Source organism: Opisthocomus hoazin, chromosome 32, assembly GCF_030867145.1.
Source record: "Opisthocomus hoazin isolate bOpiHoa1 chromosome 32, bOpiHoa1.hap1, whole genome shotgun sequence".
NCBI lineage: Eukaryota > Metazoa > Chordata > Aves > Opisthocomiformes > Opisthocomidae > Opisthocomus > Opisthocomus hoazin.
Window position 1 is genome coordinate 3,572,352 of NC_134445.1, and position 27,605 is coordinate 3,599,956.

General features: G+C 59.1%; 2 protein-coding genes across 2 annotated transcripts in view; one reads left to right on the forward strand and one right to left on the reverse strand.

Annotated features, from left to right (window-relative positions):
• ARHGAP9 (Rho GTPase activating protein 9) overlaps positions 1–3,412 on the forward strand; it is a 30,965-nt gene extending 27,553 nt beyond the window's left edge. The window contains exons 2-12 of the mRNA XM_075445714.1: positions 227–419; positions 576–671; positions 1,004–1,102; positions 1,189–1,312; positions 1,396–1,500; positions 2,001–2,099; positions 2,183–2,260; positions 2,404–2,457; positions 2,549–2,683; positions 2,764–2,869; positions 3,110–3,412. Coding sequence (XP_075301829.1) covers positions 227–419; positions 576–671; positions 1,004–1,102; positions 1,189–1,312; positions 1,396–1,500; positions 2,001–2,099; positions 2,183–2,260; positions 2,404–2,457; positions 2,549–2,683; positions 2,764–2,869; positions 3,110–3,290 — 1,270 coding nt within the window. The 3' untranslated portion in view covers positions 3,291–3,412. The remainder of the gene's footprint in view (positions 1–226; positions 420–575; positions 672–1,003; positions 1,103–1,188; positions 1,313–1,395; positions 1,501–2,000; positions 2,100–2,182; positions 2,261–2,403; positions 2,458–2,548; positions 2,684–2,763; positions 2,870–3,109) is intronic.
• A 15,029-nt stretch (positions 3,413–18,441) lies between these two features.
• Positions 18,442–27,507, reverse strand: LOC142365158 (uncharacterized). Its single transcript, XM_075445715.1, has 14 exons — positions 27,477–27,507; positions 26,901–27,101; positions 26,371–26,481; positions 26,193–26,295; positions 25,978–26,045; positions 25,751–25,808; positions 24,725–24,836; positions 24,259–24,399; positions 23,940–24,040; positions 22,959–23,097; positions 21,946–22,666; positions 20,880–20,947; positions 19,174–19,190; positions 18,442–18,961 (listed from the first exon to the last, which is right to left on the reverse strand). The coding sequence occupies exons 1-14, from the start codon at positions 27,505–27,507 to the stop codon at positions 18,442–18,444; spliced, it is 2,391 nt and encodes a 796-aa protein (XP_075301830.1).
• Between the last annotated feature and the right edge of the window lie 98 nt (positions 27,508–27,605).

Genomic DNA, 27,605 nt, shown 5'->3' on the forward strand with positions numbered 1-27,605 from the left:
AAGCTGAGGGGGCCATGCCAGCCTGGGTGGGGGGAGTTTATGCCAGGGGGGCTGTGCCAGCCGGGGGCCAGCATTCCAGCCGGGTGGGGGGCTGTGCCAGCCTGGCCATGGCTCTTCACAGCTGAGGGGCTCTGGACAAGCAATGTCCTGGGCACACAAAGGCGCCTTGGGCCACTCCAGGCTGGGGGTGGGGGGGTGGATCTGGGGTGCTGCCAGCGCCCTAAAGGTGCCCAGGGCCTTTGTGGGGCTCTGATGGGGCGGGGGGCACCCATGCCTGCCCCCAGCCCTGGCTGGGGAGGGGCTGGGGATGCCCCTCACCTGCTGCCCCCAGGAAGAGCTGGAGTGTCTCCTGGGTGGTCCTGGCCGGGAACAGCCTCAGTTTCTACAGGGAGCCCCAGGGGCCGGCGCCCGCTGCCTGGGTGAGCGGGGGGCACGGGGTGAGCGGGGGGGACAGGGAGGGAGCCGGAGCATTGGGCGGTGGGGGGGGGGACAGTGAGGGGGGGGCTGTGGAGGAATACAGGATGCTGTAGAGCGGCGAGGGGGACGGCACCTGTGACGCCCGCTGCCCCCCCCAGTGCCCTGCCAGCAGCCACCCTGAGAGCAGCGTGGACTTGCGGGGGGCTGCCCTGGATTGGGCCCGTGACCTCTCCAGCAAGAAGAACGTCATCCACGTGAGTGGGGTGGGATGGCGGGCTGGGGCTCCCCTAAAGCGCACAGCCCAGGGGACGGGGGGCCCTCCATACCAGGGAACCCCCCTAAATACAGCCCATGGAGAAGGGGACCCCACAGCACGTACGGGAACCCCCAAAATGGGACTAAGGGGTGCCACTCATACACTCCCCTGGGACGTCGGTTGGTTGGGTGTAGGGACCCCCCTTGGGTTAGGAGCCCCCCCAGAGCCCCCCACTGGGGGGTCGAGCAGGGCACCCCTGGAGTGCCTGGGTCCCCCTGGCACCTCTGGGGGTCCCTGCCCTCCCCGCCCATCCTGCTGCCCCCCCGCCAGCTCCGCACTGTGACGGGTAACGAGTTCCTGCTGCAGTCGGACCAAGAGGCCACCATCCAGGAGTGGGTCCGGGCCATACGGGGGGTCATCCGCCGGCTGGTGAGTGCTGGAGAGGGGGTGGGGGTTGCCCCGTGGTTGCCCCCAGCTCCACTGGTGTCCCCAAATGTCCACCCCCCTCCCCCCAGGACCTGGAGAACCCTGTGGACGCGCCTGTGGGGTGGCTGCACCAGGGGGACGCCTGGGACCTGGTGGAGCTCAGCGGGGAGGAGGACGAGGCACCGCGGGTCGCTGAGGGGGCCGGGGCTCCAGGTAGGGCTGGGGGGGTGAGGGGGGCAGCTGGCGTGGCTGTGACCGTGGCTGTGACCGTGACCCTGGGTCTGCTGCGGCCCCAGGTGCCCCCGACGCCTCAGAGAAGAAGCGGCTGAAGAGCAAGCTGAGACGCTTCATCGCCAAGCGGCCCCCGCTCCAGAGGCTGCAGGAGAAGGGGCTCATTCGAGGTGGGGGTCCCCAGCGGCAGGACCTCACCCCAAGTCCCACCATGTCCTCAGGACCTCCCCAAACCCTCCCACATCCTCCCTCTGCCCCCAGAGTGGGAGAGGAGGAGGAGGGTGCCCCAGTGCTCCGCTGAGCCTTGGCTGCCTGTCCCCAGTAGGTCCCAGTGCCCCTCCCTGCCCAGTGTTACACCCACTGGTCTCGGTTCCCCTCCCAAGTCCCGCCATCCCCTCCTGGTCCTTATGTGTGTCCTCTCCCCACCATCCCCAGTCCCAGAATGCCCCCCTCAGTCCCTGTGCACCCATCAGTCCCAGTGTACCCTTCCAGTCCAGCATCCCTGGTCCCAGTGTCCTCTCCCAGTCCTGATGTCCCTCCCTGCCCTCACCACCGCCCTCCCAGTCCCCGACATTCCCTCCTGCTCCCTGTACCCCCCCTCCGTGGTCCCAGTTTGCCTCCCCGCCGAGTGCTCCCTGTCCCAGTTTGCCCCAGTGCTGCACCCTCCCAGACCAGGTGTTCGGGTGCCGCCTGGACGCCCTGTGCCAGCGGGAGAGGACCACCGTGCCCCGCTTCGTCCGGCTCTGCGTGGAGGCCGTGGAGGAGAGAGGTGGGGACCCCCCCAGCCAGCACGGCCCCTCCCAGCTGGCACGGACTTCCCCCGCCATGTCTCATCCCCCTCACTGTCCCCAGGGCTGGACGTTGATGGGATCTACCGGGTCAACGGGAACCTGTCTGTGATCCAGAAGCTACGTTTTGCTGTGGACCGGGGTGAGGGACTGGGAGGGCGCAGGATGGGGGTGCTGGGGAGGGCACAGGGGTGCTGGGGAGGGCACAGGGAGCTGTGCCAGAGCACATGCCCCGGGCTGGGGGAAGGCGGCTGCTCCCCCCGTGACCGCTCCTCGTCCCCACAGAGCGCGCCGTGACCTCGGACGGGCGCTACGTCTTCCCCGAGCAGCTGTGCCAAGGTCAGCGGGGGTGGCTGGGCGGGGGGCGGCCCTGGTGGTGCTGGGGCCTTGGGGGTCCCGTGCGCACGCTGACCTCCGCCGTTGCTCCCAGAGGAGCGTGTCAGCCTGGCAGACCCCGAGTGGAGCGATGTCCACGTGGTGACCGGTGCCCTCAAGCTCTTCTTCCGGGAGCTGCCCGAGCCCCTGGTGCCGTACAGGCTCTTCAACCCCTTCATCGAAGCTGTCAGTAAGTGCCCCCCTGCAGTGCCCCCCGCTGTGGTGCCTGGGGGGGGGGAGCACCGTGGCTGACCGCTGTGCTCCCCCCAGAGCTGCCGGACCCCCGGGAGCGGGTGGAGCGGGTGGCGGAGCTGGTGCGGAGCCTGCCCCCTCCCAACTACGCCACCCTGCGCTACCTCCTGGCTCACCTCTGTCGGTAAGGGGGGGCTGCTGCCGGCGGGGGGGGGGGCTCAGGGCTGCCCCATGGGGGGATGGGCTGTGGGGTGGTGTGGGGTAAGTGGGGGGCGGGTATCGGGTGGCCCTGGTACACCCTGGGAGGGAGGATTAGAGCCTGGCAGAGTGATGGAGCCCTGGCACATGGACCCCCAGGGTGCTGGAGGGAGGCCCAGGGCTGGATGGGGTGCGTGGGACCACCCCCAACCCTGCGCATCCCCAGGGTGATGGAGCGGGTAGATGTCAACCGCATGACACGCCAGAACATCGGCATCGTGTTCGGGCCGACGCTGCTGCGGCCGGAGCGGGAGCCGGGCAGCCTGGCAGCGGGCATGGCCCAGCAGAACCAGGCTGTGGAGCTGCTGCTGGAACACTTTGACCGCATTTTCCCCACGCCCCCCTGAGCCTCCACCCCCCCCCCCAAGTCAGGCCTGGGTGCTCTGGCTGCTGGTGCTCTCTGCTACCCCCCAGTCCTCCCTGCCCCATGTACCTTCAACTCTGCAGTAAACAGGCACCTTCGCTGGGACCACCAGCACCTCCTGCTCTGACCAGGGTTGGGGGGGGGGGGTCTGCGGCACCACCCACCTCCCACCACCTCCCCAGGGAACATCATCATCCGGGCATATGGCGGCTCCCAAATGTCCTTCCCTATGCCCCCTGCCATGCCCCGCGCAGCTCCCTGAGAACATTCACCGCTGATTTATTTCTATCGTTCATTAAATACAAACCTGTCGCCATCAGACTGCCCCCCCGGAAAGGCCCCTCACCCTGCTGGCACAGCCAGTGCCAGGGCAGGATCCGGCCATACCAGGGCTGGGAGTCTCTCCGGGGGTGCCCTGGGGTCCGCACACCCTGTGGCAGCTGCCGCCAGCCCCTGCGGACCCCAGGGTGGCACCACCGGGACGCAGTGGTCGGTGGGGATGGGAGCTGTCGCAGTGACCCGTCGGGGTTACCGCCCCGCTGGGTCTCCCAGTGGCCCCCAGCCCCTTCCCTGTGCCCCCCAGTTCCCATCCCAGTGTGCCCCCAGGACCCAGTGCCAGCACCCACTGCTTTTGTCTTCTCCCAGTGCCCTCCCAGCTCCCCAGTGCCCCCAGATCCCTGCTCACCAGTTGCCCCAGCCACTCCCAGTTCCCGGGCAGCAGTGTCCACTGGACCTGTTCTTGGCCCACGGCAGGCAGGGGCTGGAGGGCAGGCAGGGCACCCAGAGCTCCTAGCAAGAAGGGGCAGAAGGGGGGACGCAGGAGACTGGGGAGGCACAGCTGGGTCCCAGGGTCCTCCCAGGGAGCCACCGGCCCTGCTTTGGGCAGAGGCTGGTCCAGAGGCTCGTCAGGGTCTGGGAGGGAGCCACTGATGCCCAGCGTGGGGGTCCGCTGGCGTGGCAGCCCTGGCTGCCAGGGGTGCCTGGTGCCTGTGCCCGACAGCCTTAGCTGAGCCCGGGCATCCCAGTGCCAGAGTCCCATCCCAGGCTGTGTGGGGGTCCCAGAGGGTGGCCAGTGTCCCAGGAGACACCAGCAAGCATGCAGGTGGGCAACTGCAGGAGCTGGAGTGGGAGAAGTGTTTCTGGCAGCCAGCACAGCAGTCGGGCTGCTTTCCTGGGGGAGGCTGGTTCGGGGGCTCCGGGCAGGGAGTGGGGGGGTGGCCCAGGGGCAGCAGAGGATGTAGGAGATGGGGCTTTTTAGGGAATGGGGGGCCTCACGCTATGAGGCTGAGACAGGCACAGAGCCATGGGGGGGCACAGATGTGATGGAGACGTGGTACGGGGTGGGGTGATGGGGGGGTCACCACCACGGACGTGCAGATGGTGCTGGGGCTTCAAGGTTTTTGCCACACCAGGAGCAGGGGAAGCATTGCCCCATCCTCCCCACCCTTGCTCCCCTCCAGCCCCCACACAGCCCCCCTAGCCCTGCACCCCCCGGCATGCCTGGCTGAGCTGGGGGCTCCCAGGCACCCCTTCCTCAGGGAGCTGGGTGCTGAGAGCAGGGCTCTGCCCAGGGCAGTTTGGGGTGCTGGGAGGAGCACGACCTGCCTTGGCCTGTTCTCAGTGGCATCGGCAGGAGCCAGAGCTGGAGCAGCAGAAGGACACAGCTGACGGGCACAAACTGAAGCACAGGAAGCTCCAGCTGAACCCGAGGAAGAACTTCTTCCCTCTGAGGGTGACGGAGCCCTGGCCCAGGCTGCCCAGGGAGGTTGCGGAGTCTCCTTCTCTGGAGATATTCCAGCCCCGCCAGGCCGCTGTGCTGTGCAGCCTGCTCTGGGTGACCCTGCTTGGGCAGGGGGTTGGGCTGGGTGACCCACAGAGGTCACTTCCAACCCCAACCATTCTGTGATTCTGTGATTCTGTGAACCAGATGGTCAAAGGCGGTGATGGTGGAGACGGACAGGCAGCCCAAATCCCCAGTACCCAAAGCCCTGGACACCCCCTGATACCTCCTCCCCCATCCCAGGGAGGAACACCCCTGGATGCCCATGGGTGACAGGGCACAGGTAGAGCTCAGCTCCTGTGTCCAGCCCTCGCCTGCCCCGGGCTCCCCATCTGCAGATGAGAAAATGCCCGAGGCCAGTGCCCCCCCCCCGCCAAGGGCCCCCATCCTTGGGTCAGGGGGTGCAGTGGTGGCCCCTCAGCCCCACAGGCAAAGGGCACCCCAGGAGCATGGACCTTGGGATGGGGCCAGTCTGGAACACTGGGTACAGCAAAGGAGTGTGAGAGAGGTGGGGAGCCCCCACTGCACTCACGGGACCCTGTGCCCCCCAGGGACACTCAAGGACACGCAGGCAAACGCGCCCTCGTGCCGCACTCACAAGCGTCCAGTGCGTACGCCTGCCCACACGCCTGCTCGCCGGGGTGAGAGCAGACCTGGGCGTGCCCACACGCGTGCTCTGCCAGGCTGCTTGGTGCAGGCACGGGTGTGCACGCGTGCCCCCGCTCCCACACCCTTGTGCACGTGCACGCTTGCATGCATGGCCTTGCACACGCACCCTTGCACAAGTGCCTGCTCTCTCCCCAGGTCCCGAAGTGAGCTCCCTCGCGAGAGACCGGCCGCTCTCCCCCACGCCAGGCAGCCTCGCGGGGCGGTCCCAGAGCGCTGGCTGATCCACCCTGCACTGTGTGGCGTTGAGGGGGGTGATGTCGCTCCCCAGATCTTCCCCCTGCGTAACCATCCCGGCTGAGGGAGCTGGGCTTGTTCAGCCTGGAGAAGAGAAGGCTGAGAGGGGTCCTTAGAAATGCCTCTAAATATCTGCAGGGTGGGTGTCAGGAGGCCGGGGCCAGACTCTTTCCAGTGGTGCCCAGCGACAGGACAAGGGGCAACGGGCACAAACTGGAGCAGAGGAAGCTCCAGCTGAACCCGAGGAAGAACTTCTTCCCTCTGAGGGTGCCGGAGCCCTGGCCCAGGCTGCCCAGGGAGGCTGTGGAGTCTCCTTCTCTGGAGATATTCCAGCCCCGCCTGGCCGCGGTGCTGTGCCCCCTGCTCTGGGTGACCCTGCTTGGGCAGGGGGTTGGGCTGGGTGACCCACAGAGGTCCCTTCCGACCCCGACCATTCTGCGATTCTGTGATTCTGTGACTCCATCCCATGCGATGTGGGGGTCCTGGGGGTCTCCCACCGTGCAACGCCCGGATAAGCTGTGCCCACCCACCCCTAAACTCTGCCTCCCACAGCTCTCCTCGTGCCAAGGGCAAAGCCCCCTGGCACAGCCCCCACCCCAGTAAGGGTTTAAGAACAGGAGCAGAGTGGTACCTGCAGTACCTGCACTGAGCACAGCCCTGCGGGCACCTGCACCTGGACCAGACCTGCCCGCAGCCAGAGTAAGGCTGCAGTGCCCCCGCCCCGGCTCCTCGCCCTCCCGGGTGGCTTGTGGGCCCCAGGCTGGGGGGTGGGGGGCACAGCTGCCTCTAGCCCCCCTCCAGATAGGGGGGATCCCCAGGACACCCAGATACAAGCCGGATGCCTGGAATCTGCAGTGGGATGGGTGGGAGAGGGGATGCATCCCCAGCCCGTGCCTCAGTTTCCTCGCGTGAACAGGAGTGGGGGCTCCAGATGCCCCGGCGTGGCAGGGACGCTCTGATGGGGGGCTGCTGCAGGCAAGCACAGCACCAGGCACACCCCGACCCGCCAGTCCCTGGGGATGGGGGGTCTGGGTTAACGCTGTGGGCAGCTGAGCACCACGCAGCTGCTTGCTCACACCCCCTCCAGTGGTATGGGGGAAGGGTAAAAGCACAGAGGCTCACGGGTTGAGATACAGACAGTTTAATAAGAAGGAAAAAAAAAAAGAGAAAAAGAAAGAAACAAGCAATGAAAAACAAAACCGAGAAAAGCAAGCGATGCAAGACCCAGAAGCAGTTGCTCACCAGCAGCCAACCCGTGCCCAGTCATTCTCTGAGCAACGGCAGCCCCGGCAGACTTCTCCCTCCCAGTCTGTTACTGCTGAGCATGACCTCCTGTGGTGTGGGACATCCCAGTGGGGGTCAGCTGTCCCGGCTGTGCCCCCTCCCCAGCCCGGGAGCCCCCCAGCCGGCTCGCTGGCAGGGCAGGGTGAGGAGCAGAAATGGCCTGGAGGCCGCGCAAGCGCTGCCCAGCAGCGACCACCCCATCTCCGTGTGATCGACGCTGTCTTCAGCACAGACACAGCACGCAGACAGACAATTCACTCCATCCCAGTCCAGACCAGTACGGGGCGATCGCCCCACGCTCACCCCGCGCCGGGGCTCGGCTGGGGCTGCCGTGGGAGCAGGTCCCACTGGTGGGAGGGCCGGGGGCTGGGGGCCGGCGAGGCACAGAGGGAAGGCGAAGCAGAGCTCTGGGTGCTGCTGCCTGGTGAGGTCTGGAGGGGCCGCCAGCTGCACATCCACATCCTGCCCTTTCTACTGGTTTTGGCAGCCAGCTTCATAATCCAGCAGCAGCAGTTCAGAGGCACGACGAAGGGAAACTGAGTAAGCCCCAGACTCTTCCCAGCCCTGCTGGTGATGTTTTCAGCAGTCCTTCACCACCTGGGCCTACAGCATGCTAACAGCAGATCAGAAAAATCACGAGCAACTTTACAGAATAGGACAAAATTAAATTCTTAGGTCACTTACCCCAAATAACTTCACACGCTTTCCTGCAAACTGTAGAGCAAACCAAGACGACAGTCATTTCCAGGAAACAAACAATCTGAATAACTTTCAATCTAAGTCTTCCTGACAGATCTGGAGTTCAGCAGAACCACCTGAATTCTGACTGTGACTGGCAGCTCAGATGACAATATAGGTGGCTGTGAGATGGGAGACGGTGGTGGTGTGCTAGCTAAGGCTGACGATGGTGTCGATGTCAAGGGGAAGAAAGGAGCGTACTGGCTTCGGTGCCCTGTTCAGTCTGACAGCTTTCACCACGGAGGTGGCCCAGACCCGTGGGAAGCACACAGCTGGGGTTAGCTCAGCGTAAATACCACATGGCCTCTGGCCAGGAGTTTTGCAGAATCATAGACTGGTTTGGGTTGGAAGTGGCCTTTAAGGGCCATCTATTCCACACCCCCTGCAACGAGCAGGGACATCTTCACCTAGATCAGGTCGCTCAGAGCCCCGTCCTTCATTACATTTTAGCCAACAGCACACCAGAGAAACGGCCTGATCTTGTAACGGACCCTACTGTCAACAGGAGGATGGACCAGAGATGCCTCCGGCTCAAACTACCCTGTGACCCTATGAGAGACAACACTTAGCCTAGTGAGACAGAAATGGAGCTGCAACCGTCAGAGGAAGACACAAGTCCTCGGAAGGAACTGCGACTCGGTGCAAGGTGAAACAAGGTGCAGTTGAATGGACTAGCTAAATTGAAACGGATTTTTACGTAATCATCTAAAAAGGCTAGTGGATCAGGACTGCCATCGTCTGTGAGTGAGCAGTACTATGGAGGAGGACAGAGCTGATGGAGGCCAGCGGGGAGGTGTCAGGGCCCAGAGAGTACCAAGAGTCCCTCCCAGCCATTCCCCCTCCATCCCAGGCGCTTGACTGCCTGTATCCAAGCCGACCTCTCACATCCATGTAACGTGGGAGCAGACTGATGCAAAAAGACCTAAGCTGTGAGCAAGAGCTGCCAGAAGCTTCATTTGGGACCAAATATCCTCTGCCCATTGGCTTGGGAGTTGCAGCAAAATTCACGTCCCCTGTGTTGGAACAGCCTGTTCTTGCTGCTCTCTGGCTGTGAGCTGTGAGTTTCTCAATCCCTGACCTGACTATGATGGGACCAGGCCCTAAGACTGTACCTTGAGCCCCAAAACTGCAAATGAAGCTCTGTGAGTCTTTATGGGAAGTCCATCAGCTATGTTCCCCTGGAGACACCAGATGTGACCCAGCAGCAGATGAGGACTGAACCACAGCGACCCTGAGACTTACTGAAGTGTGCCCAGCCCTAGGGTACTGGCAGGGCTCAGGCACCAATGCACACAGCCCCGTGCTCGGCCCCGGGGCACTGGTGAGGCTCAGGAACCCTCGCACACAGAGTGTAGCTATGCCCACTGCAGAGGCAGTGCTCGGAGACTCTGGCATATGGCAGATTGCTCATCCCCAGGGTAGCAGCAAGGCTCAGGAATCTTCGCAGTCAGCAGCATCTTCAGCTTGGGGGTGCTGGCAAAGTTCAGGAATCCTCACACAGAGCAGCACACATTTGCCAGCTCCAGAAAACAGATACGGACTGAGAAGCAACGCACATGACAGCATGCCTAGCTCCAGCTTTCCATCGAGGCTCGGGCATCCTCAGCCATTACAACCTGCCCAGCCCCAGGAACGTCCCCAGAAAGCCTCACAGCCCCGGGGTCTCGGCGCAGCTTGGGCACGCTGGGAAGCCGTACTGCGGCTGTTCCTGGTGCAGCAGCAGGGCTGGGAGCTCCTCGCGCACATCAGTGCGGCCGGCCCTGGAGAACCTGCATGGCACAGGACCACTGCAGACAGCCTCGCGATGAACCCCTTGGTACCAGCGGGGCTGGAGAAACCCCACCTGCCCCCAGCACCCTTTCAGCCTGAGACTACCAAAGAGGCATGGGGACACTTGCACACGGCAGCACGATGATAACCGGTGTGTCGGGGAGGCTTGGAGACCCTCGTGCGCAAAAGTGCATCCAGCCACAGTGCACTGGAGAGACTGGGGGACCTCGGCACACGGTAGCGTGCTGCTGGCTTGCCAGGAGAACCGGCCGGAGCGCCTGTGGGAGGGAGGGCTGCCTTCTCCTGCGGCTGCCGGGAAAAGCCCTGCCCTTACGGGAGCAGGGAGCTGGGTGTGCGTCCTTGGTCCTGCCGAGCTGAGTTCCTGCTGGCCTCTGCTCAGACACACACTGCACAAGGAGGTGGCCGGCCTGAAGAGGGGCTCCCCTGCCCAGCACCTGCAGGCAACAGCCACGCAAGCTTGTGCAGTGTCCAAGAGCTGCGGCTCGATACCAGCTCTTTGCTTCCTGTTCCCTAGTCCTCATTGCCCGTCTGAGGTTCCTCTGACTCAAACACCGCTGTATCCTCTGGTGCCTGGGTGCAAGCAGACATAGGCCGTCCTCACAGAGCACCAGCTCACCTGATTCTGAGTCTCCCATCCTTCCAATCTCATTGCAGGGCTGTGGGGGATGCCCGGGAGGTGACGGGGGCAGAGCTGGCGTGGCTGTTCCCATGTCAATGTGATCACAGTTGCCAGGGTGGGTACACATGGGACCCACGCTGAGAGGGAAGTGAAGATCCACACTGTCCCCCTAATGAGGCCTTGGAGTTCAGTCAAAGCCCACACCCCTCAGTTCCCCCCAGAAGACCCCAGTCCCCTCAGATCCCCCCTTCAGACACCCACAGTCCTCTCAGACTCTCTCCATCTCCTCAGTTCCCCTCTGCACATCCACCATTGCCTTCATTGTCCCCTGACACCCCCATCATCTCAGTTCTCTCCAGACACCCTCAATGCCCTCAGTGCCCCCACCCAGACCCTCCCAATCCCATCTGTTCCCCCCAGACACCCCGCTCCTTTCAGGTACCCAAGCTACCAAGGTACTCAGAGGAACACAGAAAGGGAACTGGGGACGATTCACAGTGTTATCATAAAGGCCCTAGAATAACTGAAAGAGCTGGTGTTCTGCATTAAGGCCCTTGCGTAATTAGAATAATGGGAGTTTGTTGTTTTTACTTAGAAGAAGAGTTAGTGTTACCTCTGAATCAAGGAACTGCCCTTGGAGGAGATAAGAACACCCTGAGAAGCATGCTTGTTAGCGCTTGGCTACTTTTGGCTGGTTCTGGCAGAAAAGTAGTGTCCAAAAGTAACCTATCCTTCATTATAATATATCATAATACTACAAATTACACCCCCTGGGGCAAAGACCCCCAGACCCTTCCTCAGTGAACATGCGCACTGGGAAAATGCTGACCAAGTATCGTGTAAATGATTAAAGCAGCCAGCGGCATGGGACTGCCCCACATACTGAAACTTATTGATAAGAAATGTATAAAGGTGGATGTCTTTTGTAAATCAGGTATGTTAGTCTTATCTAGCATCCGAACTTTGGTCAAGATTTGATAAATAAAATACAAGCTCAAGTAATATTTGCCAAAAAAACAATCTAAGTGCATATTCAAAAGAAAAAAATATGCCTAGAAGGCTCATATTTGTTACAGGAGAAAGAAGAACAGGATCTCAATATTCCAGAAGAGACTCTAAATGCTATCATTCCTTTGGTATGGTCAACGGGAATCCCAGGGAAAGACAAAGCTGACCCTGTTAAGGTGGAAATGAAACCTGATGCTAAGCCGGTAAGGAGAAAACAATATCCTATGAAAACAGAAGATAAGGTAGGACTGCAGGAATTGATAAATAAATGCCCGAGCCAACTGGGAGGAGATGAGAGAGCAGGGCATCAGGAAACGGGCACGCTGAGGCCCAGGCTCCAGGCTGACTCCAGGCCAGGGGGCTTTGGGCACGTGCTCCAGCGTCCTTGGCCATGGAGCAGAGAAGAAGCCCCCAGCGGCACAGAACCCCCCTGTGCCCCCCCGTGCATGTGCTGCAGACAAAACCTGGAACCCAGCACTGCTGGGCAGGAGTTTGCAGAGCACTCACCACTGAGCTGTTCCGCGTCTGTCCTGCAGCTTATGGTAGACATGGAGTGGGTCCTGGTCCCTGGGGGCGAGGGCTGCAGACCCTGAGCCCCTGCCCTCTTTTCTGCAGGCAGGAGGAGAGCCAGCAGGACCTAGATGAAGTGATGGCCGAGCACATGAGTGAGCTTGGTGTCCTCTCTTCTGCTGGTGACACAGAGCTGCAGTGGCTGGGGCTGTGAGGTTGAAAAGAACCTCTGGAGGTCACCTTGTCTTGACCATCCCCCCTGCTCGAGCAGGGCCACCCAGTGCTGGTTGCCCCAGACAGTGTCCAGATGTGGACCCCAGCGGCCGCAGGCAACGGTGTGACTGCGGAGGACAATTTCCTTGGGATATGGGAGCATCCATCACTCCCTTGTGCCTGTCCTTGTGAGTCGCCCCATCTTCCCGGTGCTCTGGGGCAGTGGGGTAGCGAGTGGGCATGGCGGGGGCTGGGGAGGGTCGAGGGTGCCCAGGTCCCAGCCTAGCTGCCTGCATGGTACGCCTGTTGTTTTGTAGATGTAAAATCACTGTGCCCAGAGGGAGGCCTGGCTGCAGGAGGAAATTTGGGGCGTAGGCAGAGGGTCTTTCCCCACGTGCTGGTCCCTGCAGCCCCTTGAGGCCAGGCCCAGTCTCATCGGCTCGGCACTGGGCCCTGCCACCCTGCTCTTTAGAGCAAGATGTCCCCACAGTTGCTTCTCAAGCAGAGTCGCGTAAGTGATGCACAGGCATCTGTCCCCTTCTCTCACTTTCTGCTACTAGGAGAATTTCACCTGTCAACTTTACACTGTCACTTTCTGCCTGTCTTTAATCTGGAAAAGAAAGTAATAATCTCGGTAACACAAGGAAGCATCAGTTCCCCTGCTGGGAGACATTTTGGTCTCCAGCACAACTCAGCCCACACTCTGTTGGGGCGCAGGCAGAGGGTCTTTCCCCACGTGCCGCTCCCCGCAGCCCCTCGAGGCCAGGCCCAGTCTCATGGGCTCAGCACTGGCCCCTGACACCCTGCCTGCTGCAAGCCAGGTCCCTGCATGCCAGCCCTGTCCCTGCTGACCTCAAAGCCACCGGCCAGCACAGGGTGCGCTGCCGAGGGGAAAGGCCCTGTTGGAGCGAGCCTGGAGCGAGGGGCCGCTGCACGCAGCCGCTGGAGGGGCCATGGCTGAAGCAAGTGGGTCACTGCCTGCCTGCCGCTTGCCCCCCCTCCTCCTGGTGTCCCCCCGCATGCCGGCAGCCGCGGCTCTGCAAGCAAGTCAGAGACCCCATTCCTCTCGGGAGCCTGCAAGCATGGTGTCTGCTGGGGCTCGAGCAGTGGGCAGGTCTTTATTTTTCCCCTTCCCGCACCATAGTTCCTCCCGGGCAGGGATGCTGGATCCAAGCAGGGGCTGGATCACAGAATCACAGAATGGTAGGGGTTGGAAGGGACCTCTGTGGGTCATCTAGTCCAACCCTCCTGCTGAAGCAGGGTCACCCAGAGCAGGCTGCACAGGACCTTGTCCAGGCGGCTCTTGAATATCTCCAGAGAAGGAGACTCCACCACCTCCCTGGGCAGCCTGGGCCAGGGCTCCGTCACCCTCAGAGGGAAGAAGTTCTTCCTCGTGTTCAGACGGAACTTCCTGTGCTTCAGTTTTTGCCCACTGCCCCTTGTCCTGTCACTGGGCACCACTGAAAAGAGCTTGGCCCCGTCCTCCTGACCCCTACCCTGCAGATATTTGTAAGCATTTATTAGGTCCCCTCTCAGCCTTCTCTTCTTCAGGCTGAACAAGCCCAGCTCCCTCAGCCTCTCCTCACAGGAGAGATGTTCCAGTCCCCTCACCATCCTTGTAGCCCTCCGCTGGACTCTCTCCAGTAGCTCTTCATCTTTCTTGAACTGGGGAGCCCAGAACTGGACAGAGTACTCCAGATGAGGCCTCACTAGGGCAGTGTAGAGGAGAAGGAGAACCTCCCTCGACCTGCTGGCCACACTCCTCTTGATGCATCCCAGAATGCCATTGGCCTTTTTGGCAGCCAGGGCACACTGTTGGCTCATAGTTAACCTGTCGTCCACCAGGACACCCAGGTCCCTCTCCGCAGAGCTGCTCTCCAGCAGGTCCACCCCAAGCCTGTACTGGTGCATGAGGTTGTTCCTCCCCAGGTGCAGGACCCTGCACTTGCCCTTGTTGAACCTCATCAGGTTCCTCTCTGCCCAGCTCTCCAGCCTATCCAGGTCACGCTGAATGGCAGCACAGCCTTCTGGTGTATCTACCACACCTCCCAGTTTGGTGTCATCAGCAAACTTGCTGAGGGTACATTCTAACTCTTCATCCAGGTCGTTGATGAAGAAATTGAACAAGGCTGGGCCCAGTAATGACCCCTGGGGGACACCATTAGTTACTGGCCTCCAACTAGACTCAGAGCCGCTGATGACAACCCTCTGAGTTCTGCCATTCAGCCAGTTCTCTATCCACTTCACCGACCACTCATCCAGCCCATACTTCCTGAGCTTCCCTAGGAGGATATCATGGTAGACTGTGTCGAAAGACTTGCTGAAGTCGAGGTAGACAACATCCACGGCTCTCCCTTTGTCTACCCAGCCAGTCATGTCATCGTAGAAAGCTATCAGATTGGTCAGGCATGATTTCCCCTTGGTGAATCCATGCTGACTACTCCTGATAACCTTCTTTTCCTCCACTTGCTTGTTGATGACCTCCAGGATAAGCTGCTCCATCACCTTTCCCGGGATGGAGGTGAGGCTGACCGGCCTGTAGTTCCCTGGGTCCTCCTTCTTGCCCTTTTTGAAGACTGGAGTGACATTGGCCTTTCTCCAGTCCTCGGGCACCTCTCCTGTCCTCCAGGACCTCTCAAAGATGATGGAGAGTGGCTCAGCAATGACATCCGCCAGCTCCCTCAACATTCGTGGGTGCATTCCATCGGGGCCCATGGATTTGTGGACGTCCAGATCGCTTAAGCGATCCCTCACACAGTCCTCCTCGACCAAGGGAAAGTCATCCTCTCTGTAGGCTTCTTCTCTTACCTCTGGGGCCTGGGATTCCTGAGGGCCAGTCTTAGCACTGAAGACTGAAGCAAAGAAGGCATTCAGTAGCTCTGCCTTCTCCGCATCCTCCGTCACCAGGACACCCGCCTCATTCAGCAGCAGCCCCACATTGTCCCTAGCCTTCCTTTTGCTGCTGATGTAGTTGAAGAAGCCCTTCTTGTTGTTTTTGACATCCCTTGCCAGCTTCAATTCCAGGTGGGCCTTGGCCTTCCTCGTCGCATCCCTTCATGCTCTGACCACATTCCTGTATTCTTCCCAAGTGGCCTGCCCCTCTTTCCACATTCCATGGACCTAAGCATGGATGCTGGAGCCCTGTGCTGGAGCCCAGGCCGTGTGGCCATCTGTGCACACCCTTGGTGCACACGCATGTGTTTGTGTGCCTGCATGTGCCTGCTGCGAGTCCCTGCGCAGCCTGGCTTGTGCTTGGTCCTGGAGGGGGGACCTGTGGCAGCCAGATGCTCAAGGAACAGGCAAACCCCACGGCGAGACGCAGTCGCTCCTGACAGGAGGGGAAGGCGGGAGAAGGCAGAGTATCTCCACGGTCCCCACAGCTCGTGGTCCAGTGGGGGGTGGCCAGGGGGGTCTGTGTGTCGCTGTGAGTGGTGGGAGGGAAGGCAGTAGCCTGGGCCTGGTGGGGTGGCTGCGTGTGCTGCTGGAGCTGGTGGGGGACCAAAGGGAAGGGGATCCCGGGGCTGGGGGCGTGGTGACCTCCCAGGGCCGGATGGTGACACTGGAGGTGTCGCAGAGGCCCCAGGGCAGGGAAGCCCCACCAGCAGGGATGGAGAAGCTCCTCTCTGCTCAGCGGTCCCTGGTGCCCCCCGCCTCCTTCCACATGCTCAGCACCCAGCTAGCGCAGGCCGAGCCGTGGGAGAGTGTGGCTGCGCCTGTGCTTGGGGAGCACAGGGCTGCGTGCCTGTGCCCGTGGGTGTGCGGCTGTACCCGTGCCACCACCCGCGGTGGCTGCACACCCGCAGGTGCCAGGGCGACGGGCCTGTGCACAGCTCTGTGGGGTGCATTCCCCTGAGCGTGCCGGTGTGTCCGTCTGCGGCTGTGTGCCAGGCTGGGGCAGCGTCCCCAGGAGTGCCTGTGCCTAACAGTGCGCGTGGCCGTGGCCCTCACACCCTGCTGGCTCCCAGCACGCAGGTGCAGCCATGCAGACCGGAGCGATGAAGCACGGTCTCCGCATGCTGCAGGAGCGTCTGGCACAGTGTTCTGCCAAGGCACAAAGGCACAAGCAGCTGCTGCGCTGTGTGGTAGGTGGGGAGTGCTCGCTGCCCTTGTCCCTGGGGGCTGCCACTGTGATACCTGAGCCCCCGACCCCTCCTTTCCTCATGCAGGGGAAGAAGCAGCAGGAGCTGCAGCAAACCATGGAGGAGCTCAGCACGAAGGTCAGTGTCCCCTCCTCTGCCCACGTCCTCCAGCTGCCATGCCTGTGGCTGTGTCAGAGGCTCCATGTCTGTGTCTGGCTCCTCTTCCCAGAACGACGTTGAGGCATGGTGTTTGAAAAAGAGCCATCAGCAGCTGCGGCAGCTGGAGTGGCTGGTGGCCCAGATGAAGGTGCGGTCACAGAATCACAGACTGGCGGAGGGTGGAGAGGACCTCTGGAGATCGTCTGGTCTTGTCCAATGCCCCTGCTCAAGGAGGGTCACCTGCAGCCTGTTGCTCAGGACCATGTCCAAATGTGGACCGTGTCCAGAGCTGGGCCTGGGGGTCCCTTTGTCTGCCCGCAGTGACTGCAGGACTGGGAAGGAGAGGGGAGGCAAAGGCAAAGGCAGTGCCCGAAGGGAGCCGGGAGGGGATAATGGCGAGGGCAGTGCACTGGTGGCAGTGTCACGGTGCCCTGATGGCTTCTCTTCTTCCCCTCCTCTGCCGCAGGAGCACTTTCAGGCAACAAGCAGGGAGGCAGCCAGGAGCCTGGAAGAGGCGCAGAGGGCACAGGGCAAAAGGAGGCCCATCCTGACAGGGTCAGGGAGGGGGGTGCCAGCGCTGGGTCCCTGTACAGCGGCAGCCAGGGCAGTGGCATGGGTGTGGAGGACATTTGGCCCGGGATAAGGTGTCCGTGCTGGAGGGACTGTGTGGAGTCCTGGCTGAAAGAGAGGGGACATAGTTTGGTGCGTTGAGCAACCCAGGTTCCGATCTGGAAGTGAGCCTTGGGAGCGGCTGACACGGAACCCTGATGGGAAGGCAGAGCGACGAGCTCGGGACACTGGAGCAGAGGGAACGTCACCGTTTCCTGCCACACTGTCACTTCCTTCCTGCCACGTTGTTGTTTCCTGCCACCGCACTGTTTTCACTTCGAGATGCAGCTCTGCACCAATCACAACGAGTTGCAGTAGTTTTCCCTATATATGGATTGGGGGTTTAACCATTCAGATGCTGTAATAGTTTTGCTATATAACCCTTGTTTTTGCTGACTAATAAAGGTGAACGATCATACTCATATAGGGGTCACATCGTTACAACGGATCCGTAACCCACGCCTACAGGACTGGGCCTCTGGATCTCCCGCAGGCTGTGGGTCTGCAGGCACAGCACTGCGGCTTTGGGGAAGGGGGTGGGAGCAGTGACCCTCCCTTGTGTGTCGGGAGATCCCATGTGTGACAGGAACGCAGGCGTGGGCTGGAGGGGGGTGCTGTGGAGCCTGGCGCTGGGCCCTGGCCGGTGTGGTGGGGGTCCTCCCGCAGCCCCTGCTCCTCCTGGAAACGTTCCTGTTCCCTCGTCTCTCCAGGCAGAGCCCTTTCAGGGAAAGGCAGAGGGAGGCACAGCTGTGGGGGAGCGGATCCAGATGTCCCTCGGGGGGGTGGCCAGAGCTTCTGAGCAATGATGCCAGCCCCAGGACACCCGTGTGCCTGCCTCTTGCCCTGGGGACTGGCTGGGGGTGACCTTTCCCACCGTGGCTCCCTGCAATGTATTTTTGCTTGCAGTGGGAGCAGTGGTCTGAGATGGCAGAAGATGTCTGGGAGCAGGCTGAGGTCAAGAAGGTAATGGGGACTGGAGGGATGGGTTCTCACCATGTTTGGGTGGGGAAAGCCCCTCAGAGCAGGCCCTTTGCTTGTCCAGCTTCTCAGGAACAAGCTCCAGCACCTCCTGGAGAGATGGGAATGCCTTGAAGAGTCAAGAGCTTTGTGAGTGGCGATGGGGCCCCGGCGGAAACCTGGGGCAGTGGGGTGGGGGGTGCTGAGACCCTGCCGCTCGCAGACAGTTTTCTGGCTCCTGTCCGCTGCTGCAGCCCGCTCTGGAGAGCCCGATGGCTTCTCCTGAGCTGCTCAAAACATCTCTGAGCAACTCAGGACTCCAGAAAGCAACTCTGCACCGCTCTGAGCAGCTCCCAGGCCCTCCTCCGTGCCCCCCAGGCCTGAGGTGGGTCTGTGCAGTGCGCGGACGTCTGTAGCAGGGGGAAGATGGCACCGGCAGACAAGAGAGACGAGTCGCTGCTGCAGGAGATGGTGGCTGTGCGGCTCATAGGACAGACAAGCCCTTGGTGGGCCTTGGGGAGGGAAGGGTCTGCGCTGTGCCCAGGGTACACGGGGGCACCGATCCCAGCGGGGACGAGGCAGCGGGTCTGAGCCCCACAACGTCGGCCAGCTCACACACCCCAAGACATGTCCCTGGTGAGCCCTGGCCTGCAGGAGGAGCAGCTGGCATCAAGGAGGCAGGAGATGCCTTCTTGGCTGAGGTCAGCTGCCCTGGGCCGAAGGTTGCCGGGGCTCTTCCATAGGCAGCAGGATGCCCGTGCCAGCGGTCCAAGGGCAGCTTTCGACTTCTCTGGGATGAAATGTTGCAGTAGCTCTTGGCCCCTGCTCTGCCTTGACCCCTCTCCTGTCCCCCAGGAGACTTCTTCTGTTCCTCGCCTTCCTGCACATCGCTGTCCTCATCCTGCTCCTGCTGAAGAGGGTCATCCTTTACTGAGTCCTGCCACCGAAGCTGGTGGCTGCCTCTGGGAGCTGCCCAATGACGTCTCGGTTCTTTTGAAATAAAACTGGAAAGAGAATAAAGAAATGGGTGATTGTAGGGCAAGTGCGTGACCTTGTCAGTGAATGCCAACTGATAGATCGGAGGGAGGTGGCTGCTGCTCTCCCTTCTGCCTGCGCCAGCCCCACGATGGCTGGGACTCAGGCCCGTTTGGAGGCCGTGTAAGTGGCCGCCCGTTTTAAGACAGAATCAATGGAAGGTGACCAATGACGACCTCACCTGTACAAGAGGGTTTGCTGTTACAAGAAAATTCAGGCAAAAAAGATTATAGTCAGTTAGCTGTATCACAAACTGTCCAGGTTAATCACCTGCAAGAAGGAAGTTTTCCTTGCATATTACAAACAGCCCTTTGAAGTGCCATGTAGAAGGTGCTTTTACCTTCTGTCTTTTACAAGAGCTGTCTTTTACAACCCGTAGTCTTTTTTTTCAGAAGTTCAGAGAATTTCAGCTAATTCTTCATAAAGTATATTTGGGGCTGTGAGTGGGTGATGTGTAAAATAGGGTAGCACACATAACTCAAAGTGATCTGTTTTAACATCAAATGTAGAAATTTTCCCAACAGTACTTTTCTACTAAAGCTGGTGTTTCTTCTGCAGCCTGCAGGGTGGTGGGGAGGGGCAGGACATGGCTACCGTCCAGCGTCTGCCCTGAGGTGGTGAGGACGGGGGGATGTGGAGCTGGGGTCTCCCCCCCAAAGCAGGGGGGTCCCAGGGCTGATGCTCTCCCCCATCCCCACAGCTCCTGCACATCATCTCCTTCCTGACTGTCCTGGGTTTGGCCAGGATAGGGTTAATTTTCACCGGACTCCAGGAAGGGGCACAGCCGGGGGGGTGGGGGCTGACCCCACCTGGCCAAACAGAGCCCGGTATTCCATACCCTGTGACGTCACGCTGGGTTCCGGTGGGGGGGGCGGCGTGGCGGGAAGGCACTCGCGGCTTGGGGGGGCGCAGCGCCGGTCCTGTTTCGGGAGAGCGGCTGTCTGAGTTGTACGGTTCGTTGTTGTGTTTTCTCCTTATTTGTATCATTGTTGTTCCTGTTTTCCCTCTGTTTGCTGTTCTGTTAAACTGCCCTTATCCCGACCCACCGGTTTCTGCCTCTTTCTTATCATTCTCCTCCGCACGCCGGCGGGGGGAGGGGCGGCCGCTTGACGCTTTTGTTGCCGGCGGCAGCCGAAACCAAGACACTGACGCTGCCCGCCCTGCTGACATGGGGCCAGACCTACCCTGCTCAGAGCTGAGTCAGGGCAGGTTCAGGCGGGGCACAAGGATCCGATTCTCTACCCAAAGGGCGGCCGGGCGCTGGAACAGGCTGCCTGAGAGGCGGTCGGTGCCCCCAGCCTGTCCGTGCCCAAGAGGCCTTTGGGCAATGCCCTCAATGACACAGTTTGACTTTTGCTCAGCCCTGAAGGTGTCAGGCAGTTGGACTAGATGGTCATGTTCCTTCCAAATGAAATTATTCTATTCTGTTCTATTCTGTTCTATTCTACTCTATTTCTTTCTGTTCCTTTCTGTGCTGTCCTGTGCTGTTCTGTGCAGATGACAGTGTGGTTTAATGGCTTTGCAGTTCCTACAGCTGTGCAACACGGGCTCAAAAACCAGCTCAATCCAAACCCAACCCAACCCGGCTGTCATTGTACTTTCTGTTGGAATTCAATTTCTGGAGAGTTTAGAATCAGACAATCATAGAATTATTTGGGACAGAAAAGACCTTTAAGGTTATAGAGTCCAACCACAAACCTCACACTGCCAAGTCCACCACTAAACCATGCAGACCCCATCTGCAGAAGACACTCTCATGTTTTGGTCATTCAAGCTGCTTTAGGATTTTTCTACAAGGAAACAACTCTGTTCATCGTCTCTGCATTCACACAGAAGCAGTGTTTTCACGGGAACTTCTCCCTACAAGGCCACGCAGGAGGCAGGTACAGAGCAGGACCTGCCTGCAGGCTCCTGTGTCACAGGGAGCTGCTGAGGTTGTTCAGCGGCCAAGCGATCTGTGCAGCACACACAGGTCTGAAGGCCATGCTCCATGTACAATGGTCTTCTCGTCAGGGTCAGCGCTCAGGTTTCCCCAGGAGAAGACTGCGCTCCCCCCCAATGCCACTGCTGAGGTGCTGTGGCCCAAAAGTGTCCTGCCAGGAGGAGCCCCGTGGCTTGTCACAGCATGGTGGTGTGTTTGGATTCAATGAGATGTGGTGGGACAGCTTGCTGAGCTGTGGTGCTGCTGTGGAAGGACACGGGCTGTGCTGCAGGCAGTGGCAGGGAGGATGAGGACGGGGAGATGTCCCCTGTGTGACGGAGCAGCTCGGATATTGAGAGAATATCTCTCCTCAAGGAGAGGGGCCTCAGGCTGCGTTAGCTTGTGCGAGTGAGGATGTCCAGAGGCTGTGGAACATCTCCAGGGACAGAACTCCACCAGCTCCCGGGGCAGCCTGTGCCGCCACTCGTCACTGGCACAGCACCCTTTGCCCTTCCCCTCGCTGAGCTGCACGAGGTCCCTGCCAGCCCGTCTCTCCAGGCTGCCCAGGTCCCCCAGGATGGCGGCACGACCCCCTGGCCTGCACCGCTCCTCCCCGTCCAGTGCCATCTGCCGCCTTGCTGAGGGTGCGCTCGGCCCCACCATCCAGACCCGCAGTGCAGGGAGGTGTTAAACAGGATCAGGCCTGGGCCTGGCCCCTGGGCGGCACCGCCAGCCACCGGCCTTGCCCTGTGCCTGGTGTCGCGGAGCAGCACCCTTGGGCCCGGCCCGGGCTCAGTGCCCCTTGCTGCCAGCTCGTCCAGCCCACGTCCGCTCGGGGGACATGAAACCCGTGTTTAAAAAGAAGAGATGGCACGATGGGCACACGCAAGCACACTGCTTTCAGATCCCAAGACACAAACCTCCCACACCAATTGTCCCAACACCTACAGAGACAAAAACACCCCACAAATCTCACAGCCAAGGCCAGCAAGTGCTTTTAATTCCAACTTTGGCTTTCCTGCCAGTCCCCACCACAGTGCCCTGAGTGTTTGCCCGGCTCTAATCTCCAGGGCACTAAAACCCTCCTCCTCCTCCTCCTCTTCCTCCTCCTCCTCCTCCTCCTCCCCGCTGAGGGGTCGTACTCCATGGCGTCCATAAACTCGCTGCGGAGATCACAGCCCTGCCGCGGGGATCTGCTCCGCTCTCTCTGCCTCAGCAGGGTTTGCTCCAAAGCAGCGCTGGGTGCAAGAGCAGAGTGGGACCTGCTATCGGAGGGCCCTGCAGCTGCCTCATCCCTGGCAGCGTGGACACAATGTGGAGGAGCAGTTCTCCACCTCTCTCTTGCGTGCTCGTAGTCTGTGGTGTCCACGAGCCAGCTGCGGAGATCCTGGCCCCACTGCGGGGATCTGCTCCGGGCCCTCTCCCTGGCACCGCTCCTCTGGCCGTGGGCAGCAGGGATGCATCCGTGCTCCTCTGTGCTGCTGTCCTTTGTCCCGGTGTGCAGCATGTGGTCGCATGGCTGACTGCAGACCGAGAACACAGCTGTCCTTCTGGACACCAGCCTTGCACAGCCACAGGAGGAGTGATGCAAGCACGAGCCCACTCTGGAGGCGATGCTGAGGCTGCCTGGCCAGACGGGGCATGGCCAGCCTGCAGACACCTCCCAAGCTCCAGCCCAGGTGAGCTGGCTGGGGCTGGCTGGTGCAGAGGAGCTGCTGTCCTCTGGAGAGTCCTCCATGCCCACCGCCATGTCCTGCAAAGGGAGCAGTGAAATGGTCTTCCTGAAAGCACCAGCACAGCGGGGAACCCCCAGAAGCCCTGTCAGGGGACAGCTCAGGGCCTCCCAAAGGCTCTCCCGGATGGCTGCAAAGGCAGCAGGGCCAAAGGGGGACAAATGGGATGGACCTCAGTGGGATGTGTTGGGAGGCAGCAGTGTTGCGGCTGTGAAGACAGCTGCAGTGTGTGGGGAAAAAGAGAGCAAGGCCTGGATTCCAGAAAGCAATCCACCGTCCATCTGGTGCCTGGACCCACCCCCCCAGAGTTACCTTAGTCTGAAGAGGCAGACACTGTGGTCCCACAGGACCCACCGGCTCCCTGCTGGCTGCCCGCTGACTGAGGAAAGCCTGGGCATGTGATGGTGCCGGTGAGGAAGAGGTCCTTTCTCCAGTTCTCCCATCAGAGTGCCTGGAGAAAAAAAAAGATCTCCATTTAGTGCTGTTCTTGCAGCCTCCCCTGGGGTTCAGTCATTTTCTTAGAGCAGTTTCTACGACAGAGAGCAGAGGTAACCAAGACTACCAATGGCAAATTCAATTGGGGTCTGCCCACCAGGGCTGCCCCTGTCAGGGCAAGACTATGTCTTTACTCCCCTTATGGCCTCCATTTCACAGAATCATGGAATCATCAAATGGTTTGGGCTGGAAGGTATCATCCAGCTCCAACTCCCCTGCCACGGGCAGGGACACCTCCCACTCGATCAGGTTATTGAAAGCCCCGTCCAGCCTGGCCTTGAGCACTGCCAGGATGGGCATCCACAGCTGCTCTGGGCAACCTCTGCCAGTGTCTCACCACCCTCACCATAAAGAACATCTTCCTAACATCTGACTGAAACCTACCCTCACTCCATTTAAAACCGTCACCCCGCGTCCTATCACTGCGCTTCCTGATAAAGAGTCCCTCCCCATCGTTCCTGTGGGCCCGCTGCAAGTCCTCTTCTCTACGCTGGCCAGCTTCAGACAGCAGACAGGGAGTAGTGTGCAGCAGGGCAGCAGCCTGCAGCCCAGGAATTTTGACTGACGTGGGGATAATAATTGATGGATAATGACTGGATAATGTTGGACGTGGGGTAGGTCAGATTCAAGAGAAGTGAGTGATGCCAGCAGTAACTGACTTCTCTGAGAGAGAGAGAAGCACTCGGAGGATGAGAAGAAAACCAGCAAAACCAGGAAAGGAAACATTTAGAAGATCTTTAGAATATGTTTAGAATAGAATCTGCCTAGAATAAAACAGATGTCGTTACTTGTTATTACCTGACATAAAACAGCAGATAAGCTTGCTGCCTCAGAACTTCCTTGATGTCACAAACAACCACAGACGTGTCGTTCATCAGGTACCACTGCCCATTGCTGGCCTGCAAAGACAGGTATCGATATCTGGAGATGAACTGCATGGGTGCTTAACACAAACAGGCAGAAAACTGCAGAACCAAGAGTACGTCAAAACAAACCCAACCCAGACCATAAGGAGACCTTCTCTCACCTGGAACCTTGGCTACCAGTAACATGGCCATGACAGTTTGTCTGCCCCAGCACACATTTTTCCCTTGTTAGGAAGGAAGGTGCTCTTTACCTTTGTGTAGCAGAAATAGTGTCCTGCATGACAGCTGCCACCAGTATGCAGTAGCACAGCATATAAGGAGTAGAGCAGAGGTTCTCCAGCTGTCTGAGACATGTATGGGCGAAGATCCAAGTACTCGGGATATTCCACAGCCTACGGAGAGACCGAGGGGGCTCAGAAATGGTCCTGACATACTGCAGGAAAGAGCCTTCCAAGACTAAAGGCTGGAGGTGTAGAAATACACCTTTGGGGATCACAGCAACTTGCTTTTCCCTAAAGCAACGTGTAATGCTTTGGGTGGCAGGAAACTGCTCTTGGCCAAAGCAGCTCTGCTGGAACAGAGTACATGCTTGCCTTCCCACAGGAACTCCCCATCAGGGAACGGGAAAAACCCAACATGACCAACTTGTGAAAGAGTACTGCTTTGGGAGATCTCCTGCTCCGGGCAGAGAAAGCTGCACCCCAACTGCGCACACACCTTGGTAATCTTCTTGCCGGTGAAAGTGTCACACCTCCTCAGACAGACCGTGAGAACCTTGGGCGGGCGATGGATCGTAAACCCCTTGGAGGCGGCAACCATCTTGTCACACCTTGAAACCAAGCACAGAGCCACGTGCTGAAATGCACCCTGACACGCACCCTTTTTTCCCTCCAGAAAGCCAGACAAGCTGCCACGTCTCGCACATCCTTACGCTGTTTTAAGGCCATTCATTACCATCGGGCCATATGAAAACCAGCTGCAGCTCGTTGTTGCACATCTAACCTACGTGAAAATCTAACTCATGCTCAGTGTACGCAGCACCTTCAGGCAGGATCTAGGGCTCATCTGTCGTTAGTAATCATCTTACTTGCTGCATTTAAAGCAGTTTTTGCCTTCCAGCTGCTCTGGTTTCACAAAGGCCTCCAGAGCCGCGGGCACAGAGGAAGCTGCCTGGAGGAGTGAGAAAGGAGAGCAGTGAGCTGAGGGAAGTGCCCTCGCCCAAACACTTACTAGCAGCTCCCGCAAAAACCTGGCTAGAAGAGGCTGAGGAGACTGACCGTGAACCCACAAGAGGTGTCCAGAAGGAGGCCGAAAGAGGGGATGAAGCTGAACAAATGTCCCTGAACAAATCCCTCATTTCCCAGGGATTCCCGGGGCTCTCAAGAACCACCTCTCTGTGGCACTGCACAGTTCAGCTACCGATGGTGTGCAGGATCATCAATAACGAAACCAACACAGGTTGGCAGTGTTGGGTCAGGGTAGAAGTCAAACGGGTGTTGCGGGAGGGCAAAGATGAGAGCACGTCAAGGGCACAGAGGGGATAATCCGTCCTTGTCCAGCCTAAAGCCAGCACTTCGGGCAGACACAGCCACGGCCTCCCTGGAAGGACACGCTCCGTTCCACCTCCCACCCACCACAAAGATCTGCTGCGGTCACCGTATATGTTTTTAAGCCAACTGTGTTTACTCTGGAAAGCTAAAGGGGCCTTGGGATGTCTTGAAGCACAATTACAAGCCCTCTTACTTTGATATCCAAAGCAACATCCAGGAAGGCCTCGTAGGAGTCGGAAATAGCTTTGCAGCTCAAGCACGTGACTGGAAGGTAAAGCAAAATGCTCAGCGACAGGGAGGTCGACTGCCCGTGCCTGTTCTTGTTGTACCTGCTACGCCAGTCACACAAACCGCTGTTTGTCACAAGCAGACAGAAGGGCACAGACAATGCCAAGGAGAGCGACAGCTGTGGAAAGGTACCTCTGGATCTCAGGAAGACCCCAAATATTTGATGGATGACAGTAGTTGATTGGGAGGAGATGTCCAAGCTGGAAATGAATGATGAGGCAGAGAGTTATCTCCTCCAAGGGTTTTGTTTTGTCTGATAAACCTGGGCATCGCTTTTCCTGGATGGCACTACATCAAGGAGTCCAAAGGGCTCGGGAACATTGAAAAGGTAATTTGCTTGTGCTTACTTGCTGCTTTCACGCAGACAAGCTCTCTGCATGGCACCAACAGCACAGCGCAAGAACTCGCGGGCGTCTGCCGGCCTGCCAAGCTGGAAATGTTGTCCGAGTCCTAAGAAAGAAGAAATTAGTAGTTGTCTCCTGCAAGAATGGAAGAACACAAGTCAAGGCACCTGAAATGACTTACGTGTGATGACCCTGGTGATAACCCAAGGGTGGATGGCACTGCCCGAGGAATGCAGGACCCTGTTCACGTGCGCTTCCATTCTGCACATCATGCAGAAGCCTAGCTGGCGACCTGAAGGGGGACAGAGGGAAGCAAGCTTCTCAGGGGAGCAAAATATCCATAGCGATGGGAAACCTCGTGGAGAGCTTGAAGTTCTAAGAACATTACTGACTGCCAAGGAGCCAAGGTCCCAACAAGCCCGGGACATTTGAGTGAGTGAGGGATGCAAAACTGACAGAAGTTGTCTGTGCAATAAGCAAAGAGAGTTGAACTTTCAGGAACATGGACCGAGACCTGAGGCTAGAAAGAGCTGCCTTTCTGAAGACGAACACACCTAGAGACCAGAAGCAGCTTCTAGGCTTGAGTGTTCAAAGAACTCCAGCTCAGGGGGCTGACAAAGGCTGCTTTTCTCCCAAACCACATTTCAGTTTCTGGGAATCCTTGGGAAGCGCCCAACAGATTTACAAGGAGCTGTTCGCAGAGGTACTCACATGACCGGCTGTGCTCCTGAGAGAGCAGGTAGTTGGCCAGCGGGGCTGTGTACGTCAGGCACTGCAGGACAGAGTTGACGAAGCACGTATTGCCCATGTTGTGGAGTCCTGCTCCAGGCCCCTGCCTTCGCTGCCAGCTCAGGCAAATCTTCTCCGGGGGAAAGAAGATCTGTTGTGGTGGAGCCATTCCCTCGTCAGTGACTGCGGGGAAACGACATTTGAAAAGAGATGAGGAAATTTGCTTGCATGAAAGCATATTTTGAAAGTCAAGTTTTGTACAGGAGCACCCAGGACACCCAGCTCTAACCTGCAACACAGAAACTTCGGGGGAAGCCTAACTGGCACTGAAATTTAATGGTCAAGAAACAGTTTTGGCAAATAGTCTGTTCCCCTGCTTACTTTCCCTAAAGTCCAGCAAACCCACACGCTGAGTTCGGTGCCTCGGGCTACCTCCCCTTCCCTCTAGAGTCTTGCATTTGATTATCAGGTCAAGTCTTCCCTTGTCCTGATTGTAATGTGATGAAAACAAGCAAGTACCTAGCACAAGGTAACCCTACTGATGGCAGATCTCTCTACGAGCAATGTCATCACTCAAAGTCTTGTACATAGTAGCAGAGGAATGACAAAACGCGTTTTCCTGTGTCTAATCCAAAGCACCTGGGTAAGTCTGGCTGCTATCAGGAAATGCCCCAGAATTCGCCATAG